General features: G+C 39.9%; 1 protein-coding gene across 1 annotated transcript in view; it reads left to right on the forward strand.

The window, feature by feature from the left end:
* Positions 1 to 15460, forward strand: part of LOC139726887 (transient receptor potential cation channel subfamily A member 1-like) — a 65976-nt gene that overhangs the window by 22638 nt on the left and 27878 nt on the right. Inside the window, exons 9-15 of the mRNA XM_071637881.1 lie at positions 1344 to 1496; positions 2095 to 2221; positions 2673 to 2812; positions 5283 to 5404; positions 12703 to 12837; positions 12935 to 13107; positions 13867 to 14187. Of these exons, the coding sequence (XP_071493982.1) occupies positions 1344 to 1496; positions 2095 to 2221; positions 2673 to 2812; positions 5283 to 5404; positions 12703 to 12837; positions 12935 to 13107; positions 13867 to 14187 (1171 nt within the window). The remainder of the gene's footprint in view (positions 1 to 1343; positions 1497 to 2094; positions 2222 to 2672; positions 2813 to 5282; positions 5405 to 12702; positions 12838 to 12934; positions 13108 to 13866; positions 14188 to 15460) is intronic.

The following is a 15460-nucleotide window of genomic DNA, read 5'->3' on the forward strand; positions in this document are numbered from 1 at the left end:
TCAGACACATCACATTAGTTAATATTTTCACTCAATATGTTAAAATACTTGTTTACACCTAATTTCAGAGTCACTCACCACTTAGAAATCGAGATAGGGATTTTGAATATTTCGTCGAGGCGGCCATATTGGAATTCAAAATGGCGGCCATTTGATGTTTGTCAGACACTCCAAATCAATCTGTCATCAAATTCAATGTTTCAAAACGCTCATGTGTACCAAATTTTGGTGCCACAGGTCATTCAGAACTGAAGATAGGGATCTTTGAATTTGTTTTGTGATGGCGGCCATATTGGAATTCAAAATGGCGGCCGACCCCGTGGTCAGATCTCTTGGATCCGGCTATATTTGAAATCAACGCCCCAAAATACCCCTATACGCAAACGACCAATTTTTGCTACATATCTGACCTACTACAATCTTTGATAACAAAACAATTTTTTTTTCCAAACTTGATATGAAATTAGCTGTCCTCTCAATATCAAACTTCCCAGAACTGAATATTATAAAAAATCTTTTCATTATCATGGATCTAAAACTTGAAACAATTTATCTGATTTCATCCGAAATGCCACATCATTCTGTTAACTCTTTCAAACGGCAATGTAAAATGCTTAGCTTCATTGATAGACTTTAGACATTTTGTGCGTATGGCGGCATGGGTGTGGTTGTGTGTAGGTATGTGTGTGTGTGGCTGTGAGTGTGCGTGTATGTATGTGTGTGCGCGTACGGGTTTGGGTGGGTGCCGGTGTACTGGTGTGGAGGTGAAAGTTTGTGTGTGTGTGTGTGTGCGTGTTGGTGTGTGTGTAAGTGAGGTCTTTTCTTATACCATTATTTTCTTTCTCTCCCGGATTTGATTGTATTTTGTTGTTCCATTTTTTTGTTTCATTGGCTTGTGTACAATCTTTTTCTCTTGTACGCTCTACATGAACTTATATCTTGTGTTCTATGTTCCCTCTTTGTTACCGTGTTTGTAACTTTGTGTTTTTTACTCAAATTGTATTTTGTCCGTGATGCAGGGCCCCTTAGCATCACCATCCCTGATTTACCAATTCAGTTTTATTTAAAATACGTTTAGCTAGAATATATATGCGCGAGTAAACCCTGTACATGTTCTATAGAGGCGCTCTGTGGAAAGATATTTGCATCGTGTTTGTAACGTATCTGTCTATTTCGTACGGTCATGTTTCACCTTTAAAACTGTTGTCGCAGCGTTACGCTGGCAAACCATTTTTCCTCAGGAAATCAACGTAATAGATAAAAAAAAATTAAATGCAATTCCGATTCCACTTTTGGCATTGTCTTCTTTTCTCCCTCCTCACCAACTTCACCGTTCCCTGCAGAACCGTGTTGGTTCTCATTCAATGGAACAAAGATGTGGTCAACGACGAAGACCGTGACGGCAACACGGCACTCCATCACGCCGCAGAAGCCGGTCACGATGTCACCGTCCAGGAGCTCATCAAGCATGTTAAGGCATACGCCGTAGTTTCTAAGTGAGTGACTGGATCAAATCGTAATAATTGCTAGTCAATGCCTTTAAAACAATAGATTACAAAGTGGACTGGTAGAAGGAATATTCTGTTTGATGTTAAATTGTTTTTAGGACACAGGTAAAATCAAACAGTTCCATGCAGGCTCATCAGTTACGTCTGATTATTTAACGGAATGCACAATATCAACCTCTCAAATTTGTTTGATCGAATCGGCAGTGTTACATCGATACTAATTTTAAGAAAAACATCAAGAACTTTGAACTTAGCATGAAGGTTTAAATCTGTTAATACAGGACCTAATGTATCTTGTTTATTAACTTACCGTAGACTGAAATGTTGACTATGAATTCGATTGAAGGGCATGTTACACTATAAGATTTTTTACAAACTGAATGTATGACGTTATCTGTTTCCATCATGTGCAGCTCGGAACTCATCATGTGCAGCTCCTATTACAAATCCACCACGAAGTTGGGCTGAATTTAATGCATATAGTGATACTTCATTTATGATTATTATTTTGTCAGTTATGATGATACATTAATTTGCTTAGCTGCTTCTGTGGCTCTTCTAATCACTATTCAAACTTGTACTGCAGGAATTATAACAGTAGAAAAGAACGAACACCTCTTCATTACGCTGCTGCCAACGGCTGGATCCGTACAATAAATCTGCTCCTAAGCATGCAAAGGCAAGGAACTGACAACAACGATACTAACAACGATGTTGACATCAATGTTGTTGACCAGCTAAAGGTATATTTACTTTTCTGCTAGTGTTTTACTTCATTTTTTTTTTGTCAGTGTGGGGTGGAGTTGGAGGTTTCGGCGTTATTATGAATTAAAGATGGATTTCTTTCTGAATGAGGATTTTATCAAACTTATGAATGCGATGTACACGGGAAAGGCCGAGTTCAGATGGCAAATGCCGTGACAGAGTAGAGAGTATGGAAAATTAATTAAGAATCAATTGGCTCTGCAAGTAGCATTGTTGTATATTATGTTCCTTTGCACTGTCTGTTTGATCCAGGGTATAAAAGAAGGAATGTTATCATCATTTTTTTTGTTGTAATTATTGTGCTACACGAATCAGCAACATCACCATAATTTAGGAAAATGAAATCAGTTGTTGGCGTAATGGAATTACATGTGCTAAGAAATACAATATTCTCCATAGATGACACCACTGCATTTGGCGTGCAAAAACGGTCACATCGGCATTGTCAAACTCCTCGTCTACGACAAGCAGGCCAGCATTCTTCTCCGAGATACAGAGGGTCTAAATTGCCTCGACCACGCCATCGACAACGGACATATGTAGGGCAAAAAAGTTTTGTGACATTTCATAAAGATAAAACAAACATCAACACAAGATTTTTGTAGCATGTCGTTGGCAGTTTTGCAGATCGTATGACTGCATAATTTACAAGATTGATATCCAATTCTCTGAGAGTTTCTCCTTATAGGGCATTTCACATGATTTTCATGATTTCACATCATGTAGTTCATAAATCGACAGCTCCATTTATAGATTTAGGGAATTTATTGTTGTCCATGCGCAGGGGAGCAAATACTCTGAAAACCTTTAACAAATTACACTGAACTATATGATGATGACATAGGAGGCTCACAAATTTTAAAAATGCAGCAGTGTAATTCCACTACAATACTACTTGCTTAACAAGTTCAACTGATAAAATTTATGCAAGCCATCTTCTTTTGTTCGGCTTACTTGAGCCTTAACTCATGCATTCTTTTAGTGAGGCTGCCATATCATCCTTGTTCATTGCTATTTGTAATAAACTTTGAAAACATTCTTATTCCTCATCCCAATCACTACAAATTCTGAAACTTTATACTCAGTATAACTAACAGTTGTTTCAATGTAAAACTCTGAAAATCATGTGGAGGTCTCCTTTTAAACTAGGCCTATCATGTATCAATATAAATATATATATATATATATATATATATATATATATATATATACATGTATCTATAAATATATACTATATATATATGCACTCCAAAATAGCGCCATTCTCTGAGGAGCACAGTCTCTGTGTGAATAGTGCTATTGGAGGTACCCAAGCCTATATTTGTAACCAGAAATCCGAAATTAGGCAGAGTATGATTGTTTTGTGCTTCGAATAAAATGATTTGAACAAACGAAGGGAAAAATGTGATGTGAGAAGCCGTACGAAACGGTACGAAACAGAGCAAGATGTGAGAATGGCTTTGTAATATCACAATTATTATTTCGTTAGAAAATGCTATACAGTTGTATTTCAAGAGTGACGGTATGAAGCAGTGGGCGTTGTCACAATTGCTTTGTAATGTTACAACTGTACATGTATTTTTAACTGTGACTGTATTGTTTCAAATTGTTGCATTTCACAGAGCGACAGTAGGAAGTACTAGCGCACGATATCCGAATTTCTTTGTGATGTCACAACTGTTTGGTGGCATAGTTTCGCGCAGATAACGATAAGCCCTACTATTTGAAAGATGTCATAAGAAGTGACGTAATTTTGCAAGTCATGGAGTGTTTAGCAAGCCAGTATTCTGACAAAGCCGAAAATACCTATAATGAGCACAAGAAGCTCACTCTACCAGTCTGTAACGAATAAATTTTAAATTCAAAATATACTTTTTGTACCTCTTGTGTACACATTGCTTGTAGAAGGCACGTCTCCAATAGATGAAAGAAAAATATTGTCAGGCATTTGTCACCACTTGTCTTCCAAGAGACAGGACATATATTCCTTGTTGCAACTTCAATTTAAAATCATTTGCTATTTTCCCAGTAACTGTCAGAGGCTTGTCTACTCAAACTTACGCATATCGATTGTTTTCATTTTTAATTAGTTATCATAATAAGAGTAACGATCTCCTACAATGTCCTCTATAGAAAAGAGCTTTTGATTTTTTGGTAGACGAGTGTCTATTATGGAGCAATGTGGTTTAGGTGAAGGATTTTTTAGACTTTGCTTTACCGCTTCCCAGCCCATGCATTCTGATGCCTCAAGGAATAAGCCAGTTCGTAGTTCCACTTTGCGCATGAGCAGAAAAAGTTCATTGTACCAAAAGGCATGTTTGTTTATAAATTCACTGAGATAAGCATGTGCCATGTAATGATAATTCATGCAATCCTTGTGCATAATACTTGAAAGTAGGCCTACATCCACCTGACAGCAAGCCTTGATATGACTTGCAAACAGTTTTAATGCGTTCAGTTTCCACAAGGGTTGATTGACGGACCTCTCTGTTCACCTGGTCTACCCAAATTTCGTTCTTTGTCTGAACAGGATTCATAAATTGGTACATCGGGCAAGCTTGATATCGGTACGCATAGTCGTTTTGAAAACGAATGAAATGAGCAGCCAACTGAGAATAAAGAAAGGTCACATGTACCAACGTGCACATTAGCTATTATTACGAACTGGCTTATTCAGAGCAGCATTTTTTATGTGGGTTTATCAAGATTATACACACCTCCACCTTGCCTTGCCCATGATGGGCACATGAGCATTTGCTGTCGTAGTGATTATGGCTGGGCCTTTCACAAAATATTGCAAACAGTGACGATGTGTTTCTGGGTAAATCAATCAGTGAACATGTAAACATTGTTATTCTCATAATCATTATCATTATCAATGTCATTATCATTCTCATAATCATTATCATTATGATTTCATTATGACGATCCGATGATTGTCATGGATACCATTATTATTGTTATCGTTGAACCTGTATCTGTTATTTCTTCGTTATTGTTATGTGACAGGGACGTTGCCAAACTTCTCGTGAACCATGAGGAATGGCTGAAGCTAATGTCCGTCTGCACCTCAGACGAGGAGACGGGAAGAAGGAAAACACCCATGAGAAAGCTCATCAAGAATATGCCAGGTAATATCTCCTCAAATAAAACTTTTGACCCAGATTTGCGGCAGACGCGGTATGCGAGTAGTATTCTACATCGGCGTTCAATAGAAGAGGGTGCTCCTGTTATATATATAAAGATTCTATACTCGCTATCTTTCGCACTGACGATTGATGAACTGCTTGACCAAATGATCGAGTTGTTATCGAAAAATAATAATGTTGATTCATCTCTGCGAGTACTACAGTATGATACGCAGTTGGTTGATAACAAGTGAATGGACACGAGTGCGCTGGTACAAGATTTCGCACGAGGTGAAAGATATACCTAGCTAACAATCGGACGTTTTCTGAACGTTCTAAAATGTTCGAGGTTGGTACTTTTGGACGTTTCTTAGAAATATTTTTTCTCGCGTTCTGGTTTTTTTTTTGTGTGTGGAAGGTTTGGACGTTCATAAAACGTTTTATCGGACGTCTTTAAAACGTTTTTAAACGTTATTTTCCGGCATACAAGACAATTTCTGAGGGCGGACAAGGATTTGGGCGAGTTTTGCATGCGTCTTACATAATTATTTGACGCGTGCTACTTAAGTTCTACTTGCCGATATTGTGTGCGACCTGCGTGCCAGGCGCGTGGGGGCTGATAATCAGTGAAGGAATTTCTCTGAGGACCATTAGTTTGGCAGCGGTCCCAGAGAATGTAAGCTTCCTGGCCGCAGCCGATTCTCAGCTAACTGGCAGAGTGGCAGTAACTGGCCCTCATAGCATGCATGCAATTTGTTCGTATACCTCGCTCCATAACTGTGAAACTGACCAGGTACACGGATATGTTTTGTATAATATGCGTTCTCATGGTTACATAGACTGAAGTCGATTTTTTTATTATTCTGAGAATAACATTATTTATAAATGAAAGTGGTTACCGAATTGAAAAGTTGAATTGGTTTGAAATTTTGTTTATATGAAAATGTTTAAGAATGTTCGGTTATAATAATATGTTGTTGTTGGGGTTTTTTTTTCAATGAAACTCATAAAGCAAAGTAATATATTTTATGTAATAACTGGTATGAATTGTTTATCGTTTTTATACGATGCTGTAAATTTGTTATGTTAATGTAATAGGTATTTGCTATTGTTAAAATGTTCAAACAATATATGTTGTTTGCTGTAATTGATATGTTCTTTAATGTGATGCATTATGATATAGCCTTCGGGCTACTACTTTGTGTCAGCTCTTGGCCCTGAGTAGTCTGGCTGACGATAGATTAAGTCCTGTTACAGTGGTATAATGAAATACAAAGAAAGGCGGCGTTGCACAAATGTATACCGTGAAATAAATTGTTTATTATTGACGAAGTTCGGTGCTTTCCGGCTCGTCAAGATGAAATGAAAATCAAGTAGTACAAAAAATGAACAATTCAAAGGGTTACATAAACGAACAGTGTTGCTGCAAGAAATACTATCCTACCAAATCACATTGTGGCAGACATACACACAATCATGGGATTTAAATAGGTGAATAGCACCATGAAAAAGTGGGGGGGGGGGGTGTGCGGGTCGAGATATCGAGTCCTTCCGTTCACACTCGTGAGGTTCATCTCATACAGGAATGGCGTGTCCCCGGGTCTTGCGCGCGACGAACGACGGGCAGGCGCGTAACCCTGTAGGACTAGGACGGCAAGTAGTTCTGAGGGCAGGGCTCCGAGCCCCGACCAGCGGCGAACGACACCGACTGATACCGAATTGAATTGAATTGAATTGAATTGAATTGAATAATGACGGGGTGATGACGAGTGGTGTAATGCTGAGTGCTGGGGGTGTCGCGTTATAGCGATGCGGGCTGGACGTTTGTCATGAGCTGTTATGAGCGTTGTCATGAGCCCAGCTTATCCCTGAATTGAAATATCGGGTGAAGAAAATAAGGGGTAATTTTATCATTCGTACCTTTAAACTTCCCTCTGCCATGTGTCTGCCACTTGTCTGCCACATTCATCTTATCAACAAAAGGTTTATGCCTGTATATATAATCAGTGCAATTACATACTTAACTATTACAACGGATCACCATCTCAATCGTACATATTGTGACTTCTATATACTGCAACTTCATAAACTAGTTATTACTCTGTTATATCAATAATTTCCTCACATTCACACCGCCTCTTACTTTCATTATTCTTACTCAAAACTGGTACATTTAATACTCCTCAAAATTACTGCAAACGATAATGATTATACTTCTCAAAGCGTCAGAGTAATTACTTATAAACAAAATCAATGACAATGGCAAACCATATTGTGCATTTCTTCTGCCTCACAATAACTTGAAAATTAGACCTCATCAAAATTATTTGATGTAATAAGCGAAGCATATCTTTGTCATATTATACCAATCATATTCTTTACATGATAAATGTCTTCCTTCTTGGCATTCAATTTCTATGTAAAATATAATATATGTGAAAATTTGTTTCACATCTGCCTTCTACATATTAAAATTCTTCAGACTTTCCGGAAGCAAAAAATTACTTTTACTCAAATAACATAGGCAATTAGAAATTTTCCTCCATTTTGAGTAGGAGTTACAAAAATACCGAACAAAACGCAATTAATATATCTGCTTACAGTTCATAAAAGGGGTGAGTCGGGCTGGGGGAAGGTGGGGCTTCTCCTGGCCTGTGCTGCCAAAAAGTTGCGCTGGAATTGGCTTCTCCTGGCCGGTGTTGCCAGAAGTCACGCTGTCTGCAAATCTGTAGTTTTGCCCGGCATGCTAAAACCACCTTGCAAATTGGGCGTGCCTTAGCTTCAGTGCCTCCACCAATTCCCTATGGCTACACATATAGGAGCCTGGGTTGCAGCTCCTCAGCTTTTCGTCCTTCTGCAAGGAGCTCTTGGTATCTTCTGCCTACTCTCACACACTCTCTCTCATAACTGGGCACTCTCATACTCACTTGCATACACAAACACAAAAGATTTTGCATCCTTCCCAATTAAACCCACCTTTCTGAACTATGCTAAAATCCTTGGCTGTGTTATGGACTTACTAGTCAGACTGGTACCTTATCCTGTTCCTTAATAATAGTCCCTAGCTAATGTGTTCAAAATAAAACTAAGATGTGATCGTGATGCTAATGCAAATGAGAGGAAGGGGGGGGGGTAAAACTGGTCGCATTGTGACACTTTGCAGGTTTGTTTCAATAAACCTTTATCATTAAATCAACCAATCAATCAATCAATCAATCAATCAATCAATCAATCAATCAATTAGCAGTATCGATACCGTTCCTTTCCAGTACTCTCTAAAAAAAAAATCGAGTGAAAATTTTCACTCTTGAAGGAGTGAAAACAAAAAAGAGTGAATTTAGAGTGAAATTGGAGTGAATTTCGAGTGAAAATGGTCATTTTCACTCGTTTTAGAGTGACGTCAGGCCATCTGCTGGGACGTCCAGGTAGCAAAAAACTGTTTCCCGCAAGTCACAAGCAAAACTTGTTCAGGGTGATTCGCGGAGGTTACCCGCAGAGGTTTACTCAGAACACGAGTAGAAGGGTCGCAGCGGTAGCACCTAGCAGGCAACTCCCTCGCAACTTGCCCGTAACTAAAACGTGAGCAGAACGTAAGTAGCACACGTCCAGCAGGTACGCGAAACTCGCCCAAGTCCTTGTCCTCCCGCGGAAAATTATCCTGCGTGCTGGAAAATCCATACACGCAACAAGCCCGCGTAGCCTGATCGGAAACGTGTGACAGGGCCTTTAGCAGGGGCGTCACCTTGGGGGGATGCAATGGGTGCGAACGCCCCCCCCCCCGACCCTTTAAAAAGTAGGCCCTACTCATGACCACTTCAGTCTGCGATTGTCCCCAACCCCGGACGCTAAGTAATTATTCTTTTTCTTCCATTGATATTTGGCACGATAGGCAAAAAAATTCATGAGGGAAAAAAATCTCTTCCTGGGCTCTTGCAGCACTAATTTTATACACATCTATTAAACAGTGTTTACTATTATACCGATCGTATTGTACACCCGTAACTGTACGGAACACGTACACGCACATGTACTACAAGAATGTAGGGTCTATGATAATGTACAGCAGTTTACTTCTGACCAATCCAAATTGAAAATGCGAGCCCAAGTGCGAGCCTCAGCCTCAGCTCACCGGCGGCGTCACCCGCGGCACCTATAGTTTACATGCAGGCACAAACCCTTGTTGCTCGTAAAGGAGTCTGCGCAAAGACGACTACATGCACCCCCTTGCACTGTCCCATAGGCCCTGTGTTGTAGCTTCTCAGGAGAAGCTGCTGTGCAATTGTGCATGAAGTAGTATTGGCGTCTTTACGACCATCAAGGGTTTGTGCCTGCAAGAGCGGTGGCGTGCGATTACAAGACCTATTTCTTGAAGAAATGAAGCCAAAATGAGCACCAAACGCAACACTCAATGGTGAAATAGATTACCTTTATTCAACTTCAGCAGTCAAAACGTTATGATTATAATCAAACCTAATCCTAGCACCATTTGATATTTGCTTGCAATATATCGAAAGAGTCTATACCAAGAAACTTATACCTGGCTAACGCGATTTGCCGGGATGACGAGTTGTTTTGGAGTATTTCGAGATCATTGAAACTAAGAGTCGGTACAACGACTTTTATTCCAGAAGGATCCAGACTAACTCGGTCTCAGGGAAAACTCGGCCCTATTTCAGACAGTTTACAGGCAGTTCGTGATCGCCATACTGAAAAGATAATCAAAGACGCTTGATAAACAACAAAACAACTTCAAAGACAGCGCGTCTTAGGTGATGTGCGTAATACGCTTGAGGACGAGCGCTGTCCATTTGTTTAGTACAGGATTAGCGCGCACTTTACTGTCTTTGGTATCAACTCGGACCATAACTGTGACCAGCTAGAACGCGAAGCGCTACAGGCCGCTCCCATAGTACAACGCTGTACAATCCAGAGGGATAACTCGTCCCGCCGTCAAAGCGAGGCTGAGTTGTCTCCGAGTCCGAGTTTAGCCTGACCCCGATCGGGTAAGTTCTGAGAATGCGACTCCGGCGAACCTTTTTGGTTATCATTTCGCATTTTCGTCGTTACCCATCGAATATTTTGTTATTACAGCGTTATTCCGCACATTTCTTAGGCATACGTGCACATTTGGGCGTGAAATTAGACAACTTTCAATAACTTTTGCAGGCGTACCAGAACTATGTTTTGGGTTTAAGTGGTTCAACTGGAAACTAATGCTATGAACTACATGTAGATGTGGAAAAAATGTACCCAGAGGCTGAAACATTGAAGTTATCAGGCTGTGAAAACATACTAGAGTACTTCAAACAATTTCCCGGTCTTCTCTTTATCGTACCAATGGAACACGTATACACTCGGAAACTATATATCCAGTGCTTGACGTCATAGTAGACGAGCCTTCTGGCGGACAGTTCAATGTGGTCTTCCGAACGCTGCTAGGACCGACTTTTGAATAGCGAATACTCTTCTCTTGATATATAACCTAATACCTTCATTATACATTGAAATTCCCATATTTAACGTTTTACTGCTACCAAATTCCTCCGAATATCTCCTTTAAAGGAAAAAAAAAAACAGAATTGTCGAATCGCGCTCCAAAATGTGCACATAATCTATAATGTGGGGAATAACGATGTAATAATAATTGTCATAAACGATAGAAATGCGAAATATATACAACGTGTATTTACCAAAATGATTTCGCAGTCTCAGGATGGGGTCAGGCTAGATCGGACTCGCGAACAACTTGCCCTTGATTTGACGGCGGGCCCCAGTTGTCCCTCTGGATTGTACAGTGTTGTACTATGGGAGCGCTTCGCGTTCTGACTGGTCGCAGTAATACAGTAGTCCGAGTGCGCTTTTTTTCCCGTAACCAAGCAAGAGATTATCTCATGAATAATAATGTATCAGCGCACCTTCCATGTGTGCTGTCCTACTATGTGCACATACAAACTTGTGTGTGTGTTTGTCTGTGTTTGTGTGTGCGTGTGTGTGTGTGTGTGTTGTGGGTACGTGTGTGTGTTTGTGTGTATGATACGAGCCTGTGCGCGTATATGTCTACGTTATTTGTGGTGTCACGTATATGCGCATCCATGTACAAATTGTGTGGGTACTCGTGGAGCAAGCGTGTTTGAGTAACCATGGACATAAATTTGATTTATTTTATATAACAACTGCAGAACTCAACGACATACTCGAAAGAATAGGAACCAGCAATGCACTTGCTGTTGCAGTGCCGTGATGAACGTAAATGAAGTACTAATATGATACTTTATAATCACTTTCGTTGCAACTACACATGTGTACTTACCAAGTGGCACTGGAGGATGAACGTGTGCCTATGTATAAAATTTGGCGGTCATGAACTGCGTGTAAATTGTCTGAATGGGGTCGAGTTACCCCTCAGACCGAGTTAGCCTGGATCCTTCTGGAATAAAAGTCGGTATACCAACTTTTATTTGTTATCTCAACATACTCCAAAACAACTCTTCATCCCAGCAAATTGCGTCAGATTATTCTTGGTAGACTCTTTCGATATACTGCCAGCAAATATGATATGGTGCAAGACGAGTTCTCAAACCCTAACTAAAATTATATTTTCACTTTGAGATTCATTATTCATAAACGACTGCCCTAGGACATGCTTAGGACAGGCTTACAGAAAACTAATTTTGCATATTCTACGGGTATCCTCCTTTTTGTCCTAAGCGCGATCCTAGGATCGAAATAAGGATTGTCCTTACAAAATACCATTCCACACAGATTCTTGAATATACCATGGAAATGCTGACCATATAGTATGAGTAGCAAAGTCACAAACTAGTAGTCGCATGTACGTGTGTACGTACGTGCACTTATATAGACCTACGCGAAACCGATCGGTTGAAGGTGTTAAAAAAAATGAGTGACAAGATACACGCTTGTAACCACGCTTGTAACTGATGTGTACGCGCGGCAGAATGTTTGTTTATTGTAAGGTAAGAGCCGTGCAATGGCACAAAAACTTCGTCGATCTTGAGTTTAACACGGGAGTCAATGGAAATTAGTGACGTCATCCGTGCGGTATGCATTTTTTGCTCGAACAAAATTGCACTGCTGACAGCGACAGCCTGCAATGGCACTTTTAACTGCATGTGACCACGGAAATTATATTCAATCTTTACGATTAGAAAGCCGTGCTTTTTTATCCATCAGTTTGCCTATCTCATTCCCCCAATATATATATATATATATATATATATATATATATATATAATATATATATATATATATATATATATATATATATATATATATCACAGAAATAGCCAAGCGAGTGATGGACCGCTGCGTTTGGCAAAATTGCCAAGAGGAACCGAATCGCCACTGGATGGAGTTCTACTATGAGCTCCTGGAGGACTCGTTCGCCATCTGGGAGAGCAGAGGGGATTCTGAGGGTGAGTAGTTTCTCTGTTGTCAAGTTACATTAACAATAATTGTACAATATTAATTTCTTGAACATAAATTACATTTCACTTGCGTTTTTTTTTTTAGAAGAGGCGAAACAAGGGGAACAGGAGAAAGAGACTTGCTCTCTCTTACAAGATGACGAGAGGTTTACACCGACGTCAAGCCAGTGTGACTCCGAAGGACATCCGAGAAAAGATGCGACACCGTACACAACAAACTCCAAGGAAATTGCACTCAATCATCCTCTCAATATTATGGTGAGATGTAATAGCGCTTTCAGACGTATCGACTTACTGTATATTTATACAACGTATATGGATATATTAGAAGTTTATCCGATTTATTTCATTTCATATCAGAACAATCCGGCTTGGTCACATATCCGTTAGGTTTAGTCCTTTCAGTGCAGTTCAGCTTGATTTAGTTCAGGGCCCCGAATTTTATCGAAAGATAACATCGATTTTGAATTTTCTTACCACACAGGCTGCCGTAGACTACAATTAAAACAAACTTTATAATCAATTTTGACTCTTTATAAAACAGGGCCCAGTTCACTTAATTTCAGTTCATTCAGTTTCATCATTAGCACCGCTAATTGTCAGTCAGGTTTGCTCAATTCATCGTACATAATTATGGTTACCAGCTTTATTCAAAACTCTAATACATGTTATTTCCTTATTTTTTTTTTGTATTTCTGGATTTTATTGATCAGATCGAAGAACATCGTGCTTTCTCACAGGGTATATGACAACTACATTTTTGAAATCACAAAACAAAAGTTTGATAGCATTCAATGATAGTAAAACTACCAGGCGTCTGATACTTTTTTGGACTATAGTCCTTATTGAAAAAAAGTCCTTATTGAAAAAAGGAAACATAATCAAAGCCATCTGAAACAGAAACGAATATTTACATTCATTTTATAAGCGGTTACCTTAGCGCTGATATATCCGTCTCGTGTATGTGCTTGCCTGTTGAAGTTCTGTTTTCTAAAAAGTTTAGATGTTCCTTTACAGGTGTCCTCCGAGCGGACCAATCTCCTTGAGCACCCCCTGGTGACCAGTCTCCTCAACCACAAATGGAGCAAAATAGGACCATATTTCTGTATCCCCCTGGTCTTCTACCTCCTCTTCGTGGTCATGCTCACTTGTTACGTACTCGTCATTCCACCAAACTATTACGTGCGCTTCGCCAACGCCACCGAGGGCGTGACGTGGCTGGCCAACGGCGAGGAGCGCTGGGCGGCAACAGGGGAGTACCAAAAGTCGACGCAGTTCTTCGGTTATGCTGGCAGCTGGTTGATAATTGTGCTTGCAATCTTACATATCATTGCCAAGGTTAGAATATTAAAAGAACCATTTTTATTCCTCAGTATACTTTTACAAAGACAAGAAATTAGACTTTCACTTGACGCTGCATTGGTGCAGGTGTCCCTGGTTTCGTACAGCATGACAAGACATTGCATCTTATAGAAGGCAAAATCAGTTGAACAGTAACCAGCAATCCAAACGGAGATACAATCCGTACAATGTTGCAGTTTTCATGCTTAAAGGGGCCCTGAAATCCAAATGCATGTTGATTTGTGTTGATTTATGACACCCTCAACACCACTCTTGTGGTGAAACGAATATCTAGAAACATTTCACATATTTTTAACGATTTTTCTTCTATCTTCTTCAGATTACTTGGAAAGCCCACAAAAAAATCCTTCCAAACCAATATTCTTGAGATGACCTCATCTGTCAATCATTGCTAAAGTACTGAAATGTTTAACAAAAGGTATTGGAAATCACCTTCCCCTCAACTCAGCATAACTAGTATGTTCCCTCGCCATGTCTTTTATTAGTCACATTAATATCACAGAAACAGACTCTCATCTTGCAATTGAATATTATGTCAAAAGAGAGCCCTCCAATTTGTGAGCTTATGCAGTAGAACTAATACGCCATCGTGCATGCTAAGACTCAGACGGAGGATTGTATCACTTCATTTTTTTTTTTTCTGGCAGTATCTTTGGATTTTGCCAATCTTGTGAATGTGCATGCGTGTGTGTTTTGTTTTGTTTTTGTTTGTTTGTTGTTGTGTGTTTTTTTGGTATATGGATCCAAAACACTATAACTGTATCCTACTATTGGGCAATCTAGTGTTGGGAAGCAGTTTTTGAGCATCGATGGATTCATCGGCATCGCAGATCTCGATGAAAGACAAATTTCGCGCTGCCGATCCACGTGAGCCTACGGCAGCTTCACAAACCGCCACGGGCGGACAACCAGCCGCACAGGGAAAACTCACAGAGCTGTTCCCCTACCCAAGATGGCGGGAAATCGAAACCTGCTCAGCGCACAACGCAAGTAAAGAAGAGCAAATCTATAAATCTCGCCAAAACCCCGCCATCGGCAGCTCTGATGTGAACATGCACTAGAGCGAGTAAATAGGAAGACTTAATTGTTAGAGTCGGTTATTAAGCGATTACTCTGCCAGCTCAAAATCGTACTGCAAACTTTATAGGAGTATTGCATTTAGTCTGCAGTCACACCGCAATGACTGCCTTGGGCTGGACGGAGCACTGCCGATGACACGTGTGCACATACAAAGAAGCCATACAGTGGC

The sequence above is a fragment of the Diadema antillarum genome, unplaced genomic scaffold (assembly GCF_040938485.1).
Source record: "Diadema antillarum isolate AM-2024a unplaced genomic scaffold, OU_Dant_1.0 seq00000103_RagTag, whole genome shotgun sequence".
In the NCBI taxonomy this organism is placed as follows: domain Eukaryota; kingdom Metazoa; phylum Echinodermata; class Echinoidea; order Diadematoida; family Diadematidae; genus Diadema; species Diadema antillarum.